General features: G+C 38.8%; 1 protein-coding gene across 2 annotated transcripts; it reads left to right on the top strand.

The window, feature by feature from the left end:
- Positions 1 to 4: 4 nt before the first annotated feature.
- Positions 5 to 15,760, top strand: LOC117477919 (small conductance calcium-activated potassium channel protein 3-like). 2 transcript variants are annotated; one of them, XM_034124725.1, is made up of 9 exons: positions 5 to 850; positions 1,371 to 1,466; positions 2,695 to 2,994; positions 4,097 to 4,218; positions 13,097 to 13,238; positions 13,317 to 13,427; positions 13,958 to 14,085; positions 15,094 to 15,172; positions 15,310 to 15,760. In XM_034124725.1, exons 1-9 carry the CDS (start codon positions 5 to 7, stop codon positions 15,541 to 15,543), a joined length of 2,058 nt encoding a protein of 685 aa, XP_033980616.1. In that variant the 3' UTR covers positions 15,544 to 15,760. The 2 variants fall into 2 exon arrangements, with proteins under 2 accessions (XP_033980616.1, XP_033980617.1); XM_034124726.1 differs by having other exon boundaries at positions 451 to 850; positions 15,094 to 15,163.
- The last annotated feature ends 613 nt before the right edge of the window (positions 15,761 to 16,373 follow it).

Here is a 16,373-nt window from a genome sequence, read left to right as displayed (position 1 = left end):
CACCATGGAGCACTCCCCCTCTATGAACCTGTCAGCGGTGGATGGACAGGACATGGAGGACCAGCGGCCCCTCCTCCCCAACAGGGTGCTTCCCCCCCCTCAGGCCTGCTCTCCTCAGTGTGGGATACACCACACAGTCCAACCGTCAGCTGATCACACCGTGTGGCTGGACAGAACCCAGGCCATGGCCACCACTCCGTTATACAACGGCCGTCTTTATGTGACCTCTTCACCTCGCGCCAACAAGAAGGGACAGAAAGGCAAAGAGAAGAAATGTCAGAAAAAGTCAACAGGAACTAAACAGACCCCAGCACACAAGGAGTGTAATAATCAGTGCAAAGCCAAAAACTCAGAAGCTCAGAGACTCCTGGAGAAAGTCACCTCTTTCTCCGACGTCCCATGTTCATTACCCCTTCAGAGCCCCCGCAGACCACACTTATGGTCTTATGTTGAGAGCAGAGGGCGTCGCTCCTCGGTCAGCGTTTCCTTGGAGATGCACGACCGCCAGACTCTCCCAGAGATCATCATCACCAGCAAAGACGACGACTTTGAGCCGCAAAATGAGACGTTCCAGCATGGCCAGGAGCCAACTGAGGGCAGAGGCCTGCTGCCAGGAGCAGAGGGTCCCGCTCCGGACCCCGAAACCAGTTCCCAGACCAGCCCAAAGCACAAGGAGGAGAGCAAAGACGACTCGTACTGGAAGACCCACAACATCGGCTGGCGGCTGGTGCACCGGAGGGCTCTGTTCCTGAGGAGGCAGCGGCTGAACGACTGCGCGCTGGCAGTGGGGCTGTTCGGGATGTTGCTCATGGTGATGGAGACAGAGCTCTCCTGGAGCGTCTACAGCAAGGTCAGGAAAACAGGAAATCCTCACTAAGACCCTGAGAAATCCTTTAATAAATACAAATGTAAAAGTCGAAAACAAATCAAAAATCACACTGCACAAGTGTAGTCATCATCTCTTCTGAAAACAGATCAGTTTAATCAAAGCCTCTGTATAAGAAAAAAAGAAAAACCTCCAGATTTTGTTTTGTTTTTTATCACATGGTCTTTACAGCAAGGTTAATTGAGTATGAGAATTGATCTCTTAACAACTGCAGGAAAATGCACACTGTGCCATAAGATCATGTTCATTAAATCATGCAAGTGGATAATCTAAATGTATGTTAGATTTAAAGGTTACAGAGGATCAGTGAGGCCATATCATAGATTGAGCTTTGTAAAGACAGCTTGACAATGATGTCATGAGTCGTGTGTGTGTGTGTGTGTGTGTGTGTGTGTGTGTGTGTGTGTGTGTGTGTGTGTGTGTGTGTGTGTGTGTGTGTGTGTGTGTGTGTGTGTGTGTGTGTGTGTGTGTGTGTCTTTCACAGAGCTCCATCTACTCGCTCGCGCTTAAGTCCATCATCAGTTTGTCTACGATCATCCTGCTGGGCCTCATCATAGCGTATCAGTGCTGTGAGATACAGGTAACTTGTTGATTCTTAATTTTGCATCAGGTTTTTTTTCTTCAAACTTTCTCACATTTAAAGGTGGGGTATGTAATTTTGGAGAAACCAGCTCGAGTGCGCTAGAATTTGAAAGTACACAACGGGAAAAAATCTGCCCCTTCCTTCAGACTTCCTTACAGAGCCCCTCCTCCAACACACACGAACACGCACATGACCAATGAGAGCACGAGATAAGTTTGTGCACAGATGGAAGGCTGACAGGCAGGTAGGCCATCCAGTTATTTTAGCCGGGCCGGCTAAAATGATTGGTCGTGCTTTTTACAGTACTACAGCTTCCACAGATGAATTTTTTTTATGTATTTATTGTCAAAGCATTTCATATATTCATTGCTATCGGGATGTTAAGAGCATTCCATGGAATATAACAAAAAGTGTTTCTGAAATAAATGACATACCCCACCTTTAAATGATCTGTGGCACAATGCTCCTACAGATTGTTCTTCTTTGATAGTCATTTCTCGCTGTACTAAAACCGGTCCAATTGAAAGGAACTAAAGTTTCCCAACTTTTTAGTCTGGTGGCTTTATAACATCTTTTAATAATCCACCTATGCCTTCAATCACAGCAAACCAGGAAGTTATTTCTCATACTCACGCTGTTCCATCTGAATGACTTGAAGTATGCTATATTTTACAAAGAGAAAGCAAAAATTACCATTGTGAGTTAGAAACGTTTTGTAACTCAAAATGGTGACGTTTTAATAGAGCAGAATAACCTTTAGTGACATTCATCTAAATTGATTTTATTTCAACATGCAGTTCCCTCTTGAACTCTGTATTGATATCATTTCTACATATGCACTTCCTGTGACGAGTCCCCAGACTAAGATGTGTAAAATCAGTGAAGTTCCCGTGTAATCGTTGTAGGGGCAAAAAAGGGTCTTCCATAGAATATTGGTTTGTCACATACAGATGGAAAACCTAAGCCTGTTGCACTAAATGTGTGATTAACAAAAGAGCTTGTCAATATGAAACAAAACAAATAATTATCATCACACAGACGCACAGGCACAATTTTAAAACAACTCTGCTTCCACTGTTTCTAATCCCCCAGCTGTTCACCTGTGACCCCACTATCTAGGTCACATGACCACAGTGAAGGCACACATCAAGATTGGCTACAGCCGTCTCGTTTGTCCAGTTTAATCTTGGGTCACTTTAATTGACTCTTCCCACCTCTCCGGTAGCTCTATGTTCACGACATTGGTGCAGAGGATTGGTGGATTGCCCTGACGACTGACCGTGTGGCTCTGGTAGCCCTGGAGCTGTCGGTGGTGGTCATTCATCCCTATCCGGTGGGGCTGATGGCGTACTTCCAGCAGAGCTTCCAGCACACCCCCGCCCGCCTGTCGCTGCCGGAGACGGAGCTGGAGATCATCTTGGCTCTGCCCATGTTCCTCAGGCTCTACCTGCTGGGCCGCGCCATGATGCTGCACAGCCGCCTCTTCACTGACACCGCATCCCGCAGCATTGGAGCGCTCAATAAGGTGAGAGGTCGCCCTGCAGGATCTGGATTCAGCTGAGTATTGTACTTTAAAGGTCACCTATTATGCAAAATCCACTTTTTCATGTATTTTATACATAAACATGTGTCCCCTCTGTTTAAAGAGATTCTGAAAATTTCAGGAAAAAATATTAGCTCACTTTTTGTCCTGATCCATTTATATAAAAACCTGTCTGAAAATGAGCTGATCAGATTTTGGCCACTTTATGATGTCATAAGGATTTTTTTGGCTTGTGTAACCATTAGCCAATCACCAACCAAGGTAACACCCGCCCACCTTATCACCTGAATCTCCTCCTAGAGCACCATTGTGTTCTTTTTAACCAAATATCTCTCAGAGGGGCGTGGGGAGGGGCTCCTTATTTTCATCTAAAGTAACGGACAGAGAATCAGCCTTTTGAAACAGGGCTGAAACAGAGGGGATTATGGGATGCTGCAATGCATGATCTGTTTGGTATTTCGAGCCAAACACTTCAGAGACATGTTTGTATATATCTGAAACCTATAATATATTGATGAAAAACAGTATAATAGGGGACCTTTAAAAATCAACTTTCTCATGATTGTACAAACTGGTAAACTAAGGCATTTGATACATGGCATGTTAAAGTTTATATTTTGGACAGTGCTTACGGCTGGGCTTCCTCTTTGAACATCTCATTTGCTGCAAATCTGTTTATGTCTTATGTCCAGGTGGGCCGAGGGTTCTGTAGAGGTGTGCCAATTGAGGTGTGGCTATCAGAGTTTCGCTCCCATGAATCCCAGTGGTTCCACATGCTGGTTTATGTCCCTCACTGGCTCTCCTTTGCTTGTCTGCTCTCTTTTCCACAGTTGATTATATGCACCCGGCTAATCCCTTCCCCTATAAATGCTATTTAAGAGTGATGAAAATGACCTCTGTCTCCTCACCGCAATGCCAAACCTACCATCCATGTATCAGGCCAGATTGAGAACAAGTGTTCTTATCCCTCATCTCCTCTGTATTATATAATCATAATCTGACAGGTGCTATCCTAAATAGTCTGGCTAAGTAGGCCCCTATTTTCAAAATCGTGACGCAAATGCATCCCGTCTGTGATCTTTAGATACACTTCAACACCCGGTTTGTGGGGAAAACACTGATGACAACCTACCCCGGGACGGTGCTGATGATATTCAGCGTGTCTCTGTGGATCGTGGCAGCGTGGGGCTTACATGTCTGTGAGAGGTGGGTGATGATATATGCTGAGTCTGTCTGTAGGTGCTGAAGGCCTTCATATTTCATTACCATCAAATATAAGCAGATATAGCACACACAGTATTACTTAAATGTTTGTACTGCAGCCAACAAATCAACGTTTCACTCTGCTGTATTTTTTGTTTACTGGCTGGATGACACTGATAAGATCAAATATCTCCTGATGTTGTTGTTTTTTTCATAATATAACGTTTTTTTCCAAAAATGTAAAACAAAGGGAAGAAAACTGACAATAATATAGGAAAAAACTTTTTTTGGTTGCAGTAATGTGGTGGGCATTAGCACATGGCAACAATCAAGGAATTAATAAAATGTATATCCACTTAAAGGTCACCTATTATGCAAAATCCACGTTTTCATGTCTTTTATACATAAATATGTGTCTTCTCTCTTTTAAGAGATTCGGAAAGTTTCAGGAAAATAGATCCATTTATATAAAAACCTTTCTGAAAATGAGCTGATCCGATTTTGGCCACTTTGTGATGTCACAATGTTTTTGGGGGTTGTGCAACCATTAGCCAATAACCAACCAAGGTAAAAGCTCACCCTATCACCTGAATCTCCTCCTTGAGCACCCTGTGACTACCCGATTTGCATGTCTGCCTGATTTGCACTGCGCAAGCGCGAATTGGTCTGCCATATTTGACAGCTATGTACGGCAATCCAAACAAGACATTTGACGTCCGTACTGATCTAATAACAGAGTTTTGTTCTTGAATCAACTGTTTTTATGAAAAGTAATTTCCCTTTGCCAGGATTCTCAACAGAAAAAGTTTGTCCAGACTAATACATGTCTAATGTTAAATAAATGAAAACAATTCACAGTTAAGAATTAGATATTAATTATGAATGTCATAAATGATTGCATACATTGACAGTTTCTTATTTTTCAAGTGTGAAGGCTGTCAAACAGAAGTTAAATCCATTTCTCACTTATTCTAAGAATGTACTTAAACCCACTAAAAGGATTTATTCTCAAATAATCGGGAAATTACGTTGTATAAACAATAACTCATCTCTCTCGTTCAGATTAATGTGGTCGGTTTTTTTTTTCTTTGCGAAACGCCGCTTTGTCTAATGTCCTGTTTGGATTGTCGTACATAGCTGTCCAATATGGCAGACCAGCTCGCGCTTGCGCAGTGCAAATCGGGCAGACATGCAAATCGGGTAGTCACACACCATTGTGTTTTTTAAACAAAACATGGCAGAGGAGCGTGGCCAGCAGCAGCTCATTAGTATTTAAAGCTACAGACACAGAATCAGCACTTTTGAAAACAGAGCTGAAACAGAGGGGTTTATGGGACGCTACAATGCATGATCCGTTTGGTATTTCGAGCAAAACCCTTCAGAGACATGTATTGTTTATATCTGAGACCTATAATATATTGTTCGAAAAGAGCATAATAGGGGACCTTTAAGCTTTCTCAGAATTGTTCTATAATAGATAATTGTTAAATAACACAATGTTGTTGATGTTTAATCATCACAGCATCTTTTCACATGCAACAATTTTCATCATATGTTCCTTCTTACATTATTAGCGTAGGAAAACTTTGAGCTTCTTTCCAACATAATCAACCAGAAATATCACCTGATGTTGACTGGATAATAAATATTAGTTTTTGTATCTGTTGTGGGTACAGGCAAACAATCCTCAGTGATGTAAAGGTGGAGCAGTCATTAATTATTCACAGTGGCGAGCCGTGAGCTTTATACCTAGGCCCTCTGACCCCCACCAATTCCCTCGAAAAAAAGAAAAAAAAAGTTATTACGTCACAGCGTATACTTCAGCGGAATATCAAAACAACGGCCCAGGGTGCAAAACGCATCAATGACAGCGACCCTCTACCACACAAAACAACACCTGTGAACCCAATTTGTGTTCTTTGACATTGAAAATTATATTGCATTGTGTTTGTTACTTTCGTTGCAGTTGTATGTCTTAAGTGTAATTTGGCATGCTTTTATTTTGAAGGCGAGTTCACGCTGTTGACAGGAAGTTGTTGTTGCTATGGAAACAAGAAAAGTTTCACAGCGGGCGGAACTTGTCATAAAGTCCGCGATAATAAAAGCCACCCATTTAGAAGGAAGATATGATTGGTCAATTGTACTGTCATTTGACATTACTCTCTCGTTCAGTTACTATAGAGTGGCGAAGTCACGCCCATCTACTTCCGCCCCATGGGACCTTATTTCGGAAAAATAATGTATTGAAGTCAATGGAGAGAGAAAACGTATCTTTCGATCCCGTTTGAATTGTGCCATGAATTACACATATGATGTTTGTCAATCTTAAAAAATCATTTCCATGTCAAAAAAGTCACAGTTTGTCGTAAAACTGTTGAAATATAAGACTATGAAAAATACGCAACTAGAAAGACTACAAATCCCAGAGTCGCGTAAGTGATGTCACAATTGAGACACTAAGAGATAGCTAAGATCAGCGCCATATAGATAGAATCTATCTATATGGCGCTGGCTAAGATAAGATAACTTTAACAAGATGCCTGTGTGCTTAGTACCAGGTTGTTATTATACCAGCAATGGGTCTTGCTCGTTCTTTCGCTTCCCGTCTGATGAAAGGACCAGGAGTGTGTGGATCAAGCTAGCTAGTAGCTAGCACGTTAGTTAGCATTACAGCCTTGTCATTTGTATTAGCCTTAACATGAAGTAACATTAAGTAACCCAAAATGTTAAACAGTAAGAGTAGTAGTCATATTTCGTGAACCCTTTGAAGAGTACTGTCACCGGTGTGATCATTCTATAATACACCATTTAAGCCCGGGGGAGAAATGCTAACGCTAACGCTAGCGATCTTCTCTACTTCATGCTATCTGCACAAATGGTTGACATTAAACATTAAAACGACCGGGCAGTTCAGAGAGGAAGGCAGGCAGGCAGCTTTTCATGACTTTCTTCAGGACGTGTTTCATTGTGGTGATAGTGAGGGTAGTCAATCGTTTTGTTGACAAGACAGTAGTGACGGCCATCTTGGTGACGTGTTTTTTTTTTTTTTTTTTTTTTTTTTTTTTTTATTGAACATTTTTTTAAACATACAAAAGCTTGGTGAGGATATCATCAACTTATCAACATAAGTTCAAGACATTCATTCACAATAAGACAAAAAAACATAACTAATACATCCAGTAAGAGCCAGGGGGAAAGAAAAAAGCATAAAGGCACAAAAACATTTAAGAGGCATTAAGCTTACTTAAAATAATAACCATTTGGAAATGTCATTGCAAATCTTTATAGACAGGTTACAAGATTGTATTTTTCTAAGGGACAGAAAAAAGGACTTGAACTCATTTATGAAACAGGGAAAGGAGGGCTTGCCTCCTCTCCATTTACTACAATGTAAATGGTATTTACCCAAAATAATAATTATATTTACCAAATCAGAAATGGGAGAGTCCAAATTATCAATATAATATAAAATGTGATATATTTTGAAGGCCGGAATATTTGTTAATTTAAGTAACAACCAATCTCTCACATTCGACCAAAACAATTCAGAAAAAGGGCAAGAGAAAAATAAATGTTCCAACGATTCATCAGATAAATTACAAAAGGAACATGGTTCCACTTCAAATTTAAATCTTGAATTTAAAAAAGTAGAAACCGGGTAGATTTTATGAACAATTTTAAAATGAGTTTCTTTTGCTTTAGGGGAAATAGGCCATTTTATAAAATAAGATAGAGCTTTTTCCATTACAGATAAAGTGTCTAAATCGGTCACTTGAGGAAATAAGCCTCTGTTAAAATTGTGAAAAATGTGGGATTTCAGGGAAGCATTAATAGATTTGTTATTCTTAAGAGTATCGCCAATAATTTCCAAATTAGGTAAAACTGATACAACATTTGAGTACAGTAAAGTATTATGAATCATTCCAATAAGTGGTACAGGAATTGCTTTACAGATTTTGTTATAATCTTTAGCAGTACACGTTATATTGTATTTCGTTGAAAAGGCCAAAAAATCTAGCAGTTTACCATTGCAATCTAGTAAATCTCTAACAAACAAAATACCCCTCTCATGCCAATCACTCCTAAACAAGGATTTTCTGTTTATGATAATCACTCTATTGTTCCATAACGTAGATCCATGAGGAGAAAAATTGTGGGTAAATATCATCTTCCAATAATGAAGTATCTGCTTATGAAAATTTGACAATTTGGTCGGAATCTTATTAACCTCAAAATCACATTTTAAAAGAAAATCAAACCCTCCTAGACGTTTAAATATGGCCTTTGGAATATGGAACCACATGGATTCTGGCTGGGACAAAAAGGCTTTCAACCATTTTATTTTAATTGTTCCAATCATCGATTCAAAGTCTAAAGCTTTAATTCCGCCTTTATCATATTCTTTAACAAGCTGTGACTTTTTAATGTAGTGAGTTTTATTTCTCCACAAGAATTGGAAAATAATTGAGTTGGCTTTTTTTATATTAGCCGAAGAGACAAAACATGAGTGGCATGGATAAATAAGTTTAGATATACCTTCTGCTTTAGTAAGAAGAACTCTGCCAAAAATAGTAAGATCTCTAGTTAACCAACGACTGAGAGATTTCTTCATATCTGTGATACGGTTACAAATATTAAGATCTTCTCTCCTGATATCATTTTTAGATAATGTTATTCCCAAATATTTCACCTCAGGTACCACTCTAATAGAGTCAATAGTGGAATCATCACATGAATGGATAGGGAGTAATTCACATTTTGAAAGATTAAGAGATAACCCTGATGCTTTTGAAAAAATTGAAATTGTGTTAAGAGTTTCCTTTACCATAGATTTATTCTTTAGGAAAATGGATGTGTCATCCGCAAATTGACTAATTTTGAACTCTTTGTCAAAGAGGGTAATGCCTAATATTTTGTGATTCTTTATAATAAGCGTTGTTAATACTTGGGTGGTCAGAATAAATAATTTGGGGGAAATAGGACAACCCTGTCGAATACCACGTAAAACCTTAAACCTAGGGCTCATTCCAGGGTTCAAAGATACAGAACTATAAATGTCCGAGTAGAGCATCCTAATTATGTTGCAGAAATGTTCACCAAAACCCAGAAATGTCAGAGTTTCCATTAAAAAGGAATGTTCAACAGTATCAAAAGCCTTGTAAAAATCCAGAAATAGTACGAGACCTTCAGTATCAATAAACTCCTGGTAATCAAGCATATCCAATATCAGTCTGGTATGGTTATGAATACTTCTGCCCTTTATAAAGGCTGATTGACATTCATCTATTAGTTGATTCAGACCCGAGTTTAACCTGTTAGCATAAACATGTGCTAAAAGTTTGTAATCATTACATAACAGGGTAATAGGTCTCCAGTTATCCAACAAAAGATTATTTTTATTTGGTTTTGGAATTAAGGTAATAAGGCCATGTTTCATGGTTGGCGAAAGGTTTCCTGCTGAAATGCAATCTGTGAACGCCTTATAAAGCATTTCTCGCACATCTGACCAAAAACATTTATAAAACTCTATGGTTAAACCATCCAGCCCTGGTGATTTGCCACCAGACATTTGCAGTAATGCACTATCTAATTCTTCAATTTTTAGTCCATCGTCCATATACTGTTTAAAAGAATAATCTATTGTCTTTTTGAATTCTGTAATTTTACTAAAAAAGTTATCACAATTTTCTTTAGAAAACTTTGAGTTATATAAATTGCTATAAAAATGTCTAATTTCTTCATTTATCTGGTCTTGATTTTCAATAGTGACATCATTAATAATCAGTTTTTGGATTTTCTTTTTCACTTGTCTTTGCTTTTCAAGATTGAAGAAATAAGAAGTGTTTTTCTCTCCTTGCTCAATCCATCGGGCTCTCGAACGAATAAAAGCTCCCTTTGCTTTTTCCAAATACATGTTGTCTAATTGAGTTTGTAAATTGTTCAGTTGAATTTGCTCATCCAATGATAACTCAGCTTTAAGGCATAAATTATTAATTGCACTTGTCATCTCTTGTTGTTTTTGTTTCTTTAATCTAGAAGAGTATTTACAGGATTTTATCGCAATCTGTCTCACACTAAATTTAAACCATTCCCATTTACTGAGAGATGACATATCCAAAGCCAGAGTTTCTTTTATCAGTTGTTTGATCTCTCTACAAAAATCTGCATTCTCCAAAAGACTATTATTGAATTTCCATATAGGGTTAAGATTGGGACTGAAGTTGCATAGTAAAAAGGACAAAGAGATGACACAGTGATCCGTCAGAGGTGATGCTGAAATGTCACACTTTGAGACATTATTAGTTAAACTAGTAGAGATTAACCAATAATCGAGCCTAGAGCACTGACCATTGTTAGAAGAGTTAAACCAGGTATATTGTGATTTTGAGGGATTATTTATTCTCCAAACATCAGTTAAATTAAGTTTAGAGGCCAAGTGAATAATAGAATCATTAAAATTATGACATTGTCCCCTTAAAGGAAGACGATCTAACCACTCATCAGGAACTACATTAAAATCCCCTCCGATTATAATCTTATCAGTCATATAAAGTGCTTTCCATTCCTCTAATTTTTGGCACAATATTGAAAGAAAATTATTGTTTTGAATCTTTCTGTTATACCCATAAACACACACCAGTATGTAATTAGACCCATTAACATCAGTCACAACCATTAGCCAATGACCGTTTGTATCACTCCTGTGGTCAATTATATTTCCAGGTAACCTGTTAAATAAAATCATCACTCCAGCCGAATGTGTTGTTCCATGGCTGAAAAAAATGTTGTCTCCCCATTGTACTTTCCAGAACTTAGTGTCTGCCTCTGCAGAATGAGTTTCTTGCAGAAAAACACAATTTGCTTTTTGTTCCTTACAAAAAAGAAAAATTGCCTTACGTTTCACATTGTTTTTTAGCCCCCTAGCATTTAAGGATATGAAAGATAACATTGAAAGAGCAAAGATAGAATCTTTAAGAAAATGCGCAAAGGAATGTTATATCGATGCGCAGGAGTGAGTAACGTAGCCCTTAACAAACATATTTAGTGCAATAGCTCACAACATTTTGAATATAACCTGAGACAAGTCCAATCAAACACTCAAACTGAGAACTTCAGCATACCTACTGAGGACAGAAAACCTGCTCCCTGTCCTTCCAGTTAATTACTGCGGTGTTTTTCACTTTATTCCGGGTCCACTCTTTTGTTGTCAATCAGCGCGAAGCCTTCCTTCAGAAAGGCTCTCTTCCCCTTTCTCCTGGCTTCTTGAACCAGTGGCCACAGCTTGGAGCGAGCCTCCCGGTCCTCCTTGGAGAAATCCTCTTTGAAACGAATGTGCATCTCGCTGCAGACTCTCGCATCTTTGGACTTTTTCCAGATCTCGTCACGAACAGTCCTCATCCCGAACTGAATGATGATTGACCGCGGTGTGTTGTTGGAAGTAGCTGCATTACCCTTCATACCCAGCCGATGGACAGTGTCCACTGAGTCACGCAGCTTCTCCACAGACAGCGGAACAACTCTTGTGAGTATCCCGATCACAGCTTCTCTTGTGTTTTCTCCTTCTTTTTCAGGCAGACCATTCATCCTCAGATTCCACCTCCGTTTGTAGCGGGCTTGCTCCTCGCCAGACTTACGTAGTAAAGTGTTATCTTTTAGAAGATCATCAAACTTTTTCTGAAGAGCAGAAATGTCTTTCTTATTTTCTTTAGCTGCTTCAGTGTTTGCTTCAATGCGTTTTTCAAACTTTCTTAACAGCTCTGTCTGTTCATCCATTTTTCCGGATAAGACTTGAATTGCCTGGAGAATGGTGCTGTTGCTATCCTCTGCCATTTGTGTTTCGCCGTGAACCTTCGATTTCTTTGGATTCGGTCCTTTAGTTGGTGTGTGGTCCCGATTTATTTTGTGTCCCTTAGAGTTGTCCGCTTCCATGTCCTCAATATCCGAGTCGTCACACGCCTCACGGAGAACTTTTAAGTTGTAATCGTGGTCGGTCATGCTAGCAGGCACTTTATGTCAAAAGTGTTGGTAACTGGAGAATTAAAGTAAAATGTGACTATTTAAGCTTCTATAATAACTTAAAGTGTATCATGAATAAGCTATTGCCTGTCAGTTTTACAGTCAAGGACTAAAATCTAAACTTTTTCTACGAGCCTGCAACGTTGTTACTTCTCACTCCGCCATCTTCCCGCGGATTTTCCTTGGTGACGTGTGTTGTTCTGTGAGACCAGAGATGTAGTTCATTGAGCGTTTCACACAAACAAATGTGTTACTTCACAGTTTTACGACACATTTTTTATTTTTTGACTTGCAAAATTATCTTTTAAATTGACAAACATCATATGTGTAATTCGTGGCACAATTCAAACGGGATCGAAAGATAATCTTTCTCTCTCCATTGACTTCAATACATAATTTTTCCGAAATAAGGTCCCATGGAGGTCCACCGGAAAGGGGAGGGACTTCGCCACTCTATAGCGGGCCCTCTGTGAATCGCAGAGAGGGCCAGACGAGCTTCTTTCATGTAACCCTTCACATTCAACAGAGACTGAACAGGCAGATTCGAAGGATTTATTTCTTTGGAAATGTTATTTTAAATACAATTAAATCAAGTTTTTTTTCGGTAAAACTAATGAAAAATATAACAAAAATAATATTAAAAAAATATATATTTAAAAAAAATATATATTTTTTAAATGTTTTTAAATATTATTTTTTAGAATATCTTAGGCCCTCACAGAGGGCCTAGAGGGCCCTGACGGCTCGCCACTGATTATTCAGCTACAGCAGTCAGATAATCAGCATCTAAGACCAGAAAATGACTCAATTAAGCCATGGAAGATTTTATAATATTAATGATATAATATCCTTGTTATTCCTAAAGACACCACAACTACAGGGACCTGAGCAGCAACTACATGGAGGCTCTGTGGATGGTCTCCGTCACCTTCTTGTCCATCGGTTATGGAGACGTGGTGCCTCACACATATTGCGGTCGCAGCATCTGCCTCCTCACTGGGATCATGGTGAGTGGACAGTTTCTCCTATAATAAGTGAAAGGCAGATTCTGACACATCATTATATTAAATGTGTGATGCTCACAGGGAGCCGGCTGCACGGTGCTGGTGGTGGCTGTGGTCGCCAGGAAGCTGGAGCTGACCAGAGCGGAGAAACATGTCCACAACTTCATGATGGACTCCCACATCTCCAAGAGGGTAAATAGTGCAGCTTTGTTTTACTGTCATGTTAATTAAATAATCCCACTAGTGAGTGAGATTCTGCAACATACATTTTTGTTGTCTTGTAAAAGTTTAGTTTGCAGTTTTATCTTCGCACACCAGATAGCACATTTTAACTTATTTTGCAACATTCAGAACTTTGTGTGCACTGTTAACAATATTCTATTTATTTCCCTTTTATTGACATCCAAATATCCCTTGAGCAAGTAAAAAGCTGTGAGTGGTGTGAAATAAGTTTAATTTGCTTCAGTATGAATCAATACAAATTGTTTACAGCATGGCAATGATTACAAAACGCCTAAAACCATCGTGGAAAAATAGAATAATAATCTCTCCCAACAGGCAGATTTATTTTTTACTTGTGAGGTGAACAGGTTTGAATGTGGTATCTGATTTAAAGACGTTATGTTGGTGTTGTTTAGCATATGCAGTAAATAACAGCACTTTCAGGTCCTGTGCATTAACATAAAATAACTCCTGAGTGATTTTCTACATCCTTTCACAAGATAAAAATTGCCGCAGCAAATGTGCTGAGAGAGACTTGGCTTATCTACAAACACACTAAGCTGTCAAGAGAAAGAGACCAGTCCAGAGTCCGCATGCACCAGAGGAAGCTGCTGCTGGCCATCCACCAGTAAGACTCTCTCTGTCTCTGAGACCTGCCTCTGCACTTTATCTCTCAATTGCTATATGTTTGGTAATAATTATAGAAACTTGTATATATTTGTATCAATACATTACATTGGTGCCTTTATTTTATTATGAAATGCCATTAGTTTTATTCTGGTGAACAGAACGTATAAAAGTGCCATACAAATGTCATAGATAGATTATGGTATAGTATTTTGTTTAACAAAGTTAATGCAAAAAAAGTCACACTTTATTATCCCACTGAGGATTATTAAACAAAGTCATAGTATGTCATAAATATTAGTCATTAATGTAAAAAGAATGAAAAGGTATTTAATAATAATTTCATAGAAAGCCATTGTATAATATTTTCGAAAAGTAAAAGCGTATAGTTTTTGTATAATATAAACATAAAATTACATTTCTTCAAAAGTTATACTTAAGTATGCCATAGACATTTCATAGAACAGTCATGGTATAGTATGCCATAACATCATCATAGAGAAAAGCTAAGGAAAGTTTTTTTAAAAAGCCATTAAAAAACATAGTATACTATACCATAAAGTAACAGTCCATAAAAAAAGTAATAGTTCAAAAGGTGATTAACTACATGTGATTGCATTATGTTTTTCTAATATCTGAGTTGACGATTATTCAGAAATCAATTTACTCATACTCGTTCTAGTGATTTTTCACATTTGAGCAATATTTCTAAGCTATTTCTAATGTTATGATTAGCTGGATATGATGCTAGTAAAAAACTCTTTGGAATAAGATAATTTTATTATAAAATAAGTATTGTTTAACTGTCCTCTTATCAAATCAAATCAAGTTTTATTTATACAGCACATTTTAAAAAAAATTTTTAGTCAAGCCAAAGTGCTGTACATACAATAAAAATACTTTACAATAAAGACACTTTACAACAAATACAACAGCAGTTTGTACAGAATATCAGTATGAGAAAACGACACGATTTATTGCACCTAAATCTGAATATGTTTGTGTCCAGGCTGCGGCGAGTGAAGGTAGAGAAGAGGATTCTTGCAGATCAGGGAAACACACTTGTGGATCTGAGCAAGGTGAGAGAGGCAAGTGAACGTATCGTCTTCTATCCCAACCTGGACGAACTTTTTCAAAATAGCATCTATTATTCGCCTGATGCCTTTTCTTTCTCTTCTCTACATGAACCTACATGAAACCACTGCGGACATCTACCCTGATGCAGATGCAAACAGTGATGTATGACGTGCTGGAGGAGGTGCAGGGCTGCAGGGCGGAGCTGGACACACACATCCACAGCCTGGAGAAGAACGTGGAGGAGCTGAGGGAGGGCTTCAGGAGCCTGATGCCGCTCCTGTCCAGGACCCTGTCAACGCAGAACTCCTCCATCCGCCACCTGCTCAGGGAGAGGGAGGTGAAGACGGAGACCGAGACTGCTGGGGCGAGCGAAGAGAGCTAGAGGCTGGGGGAGGGGATGAGGAGGAAGAAAGAGGCTCCTGGAGGAGTTATTGGCCCACAGCTAACATGATCATGTTGGGACATTTTTCTTACATGAGATGTCAAATATGTGTGAATAACAAAGTTGAGTTTGTACAGAAGTATGTAAAATTGTAGTTAAATAAGTAGCACCGTTTCTGTAGCAGTAAAACCATTCTTAGAAGTTAGTTTTAGGTTGGACATTGACAGACAATCACTCCAGATCAAGCTGCATTTTACCAAGTTGTCAGGACGGTTTGCTCACACCCTCGCAATTTATCAAAGGGCTTCACTTAGGGACCATAAAAAATGTGTTTGAATGACAAAAAAACAACCTTCGACTAAGGTAACCAGAAGGGGTAAAATACTGATTAATTTTCAGATTTAGGACCATTTCTGCACCACCCCTTTACCTCCTTGTTCATATTTTAATATGCAAAAATATTAAATATATAAACGTGTGTTTTTTTAAGGACTAAACGTTGTGTATTGATTTTAATAGTTCTTTCCGATAGCTTCCATGCAATGTGACCCACGACTCCAAATCAATGCAACATTACTTGACATGGAGGACACTCCTCACCACACAACACCAGAGTGCTTGGAAGTCATTTGAAAAAAAGAAAGGAAAAGAAAATGTTAAATAAAAAAACTGGAATAATGTGAATACAAAAAAAGTGAAATTCTAAAAAAGGATGTGTCCTACTTGTCAGTGTAGTAATGCAACTGTGCATTGACCTGGTGCCACTGGGTCACATGGCATGGAGGCCATTTAAGAGAAACAACTATTTTCCATAAAGAAACTGCTGACTT

Source organism: Trematomus bernacchii, unplaced genomic scaffold, assembly GCF_902827165.1.
Source record: "Trematomus bernacchii unplaced genomic scaffold, fTreBer1.1, whole genome shotgun sequence".
Classification (NCBI taxonomy): Eukaryota; Metazoa; Chordata; class Actinopteri; order Perciformes; family Nototheniidae; genus Trematomus; species Trematomus bernacchii.
This window is presented reverse-complemented; position numbering and strand designations above follow the sequence as displayed.

Bases quoted from the DNA above. Each gene is read 5' to 3' on its own strand.
- LOC117477919 (XM_034124725.1), top strand. From the start codon at position 5: ATGGAGCACTCCCCCTCTATGAACCTGTCAGCGGTGGATGGACAGGAC. The intron at 13,239-13,316 runs GTGAGTGGACAG...TGATGCTCACAG, and splicing joins GCCTCCTCACTGGGATCATG to GGAGCCGGCTGCACGGTGCT. The intron at 14,086-15,093 runs GTAAGACTCTCT...GTTTGTGTCCAG, and splicing joins CTGCTGCTGGCCATCCACCA to GCTGCGGCGAGTGAAGGTAG.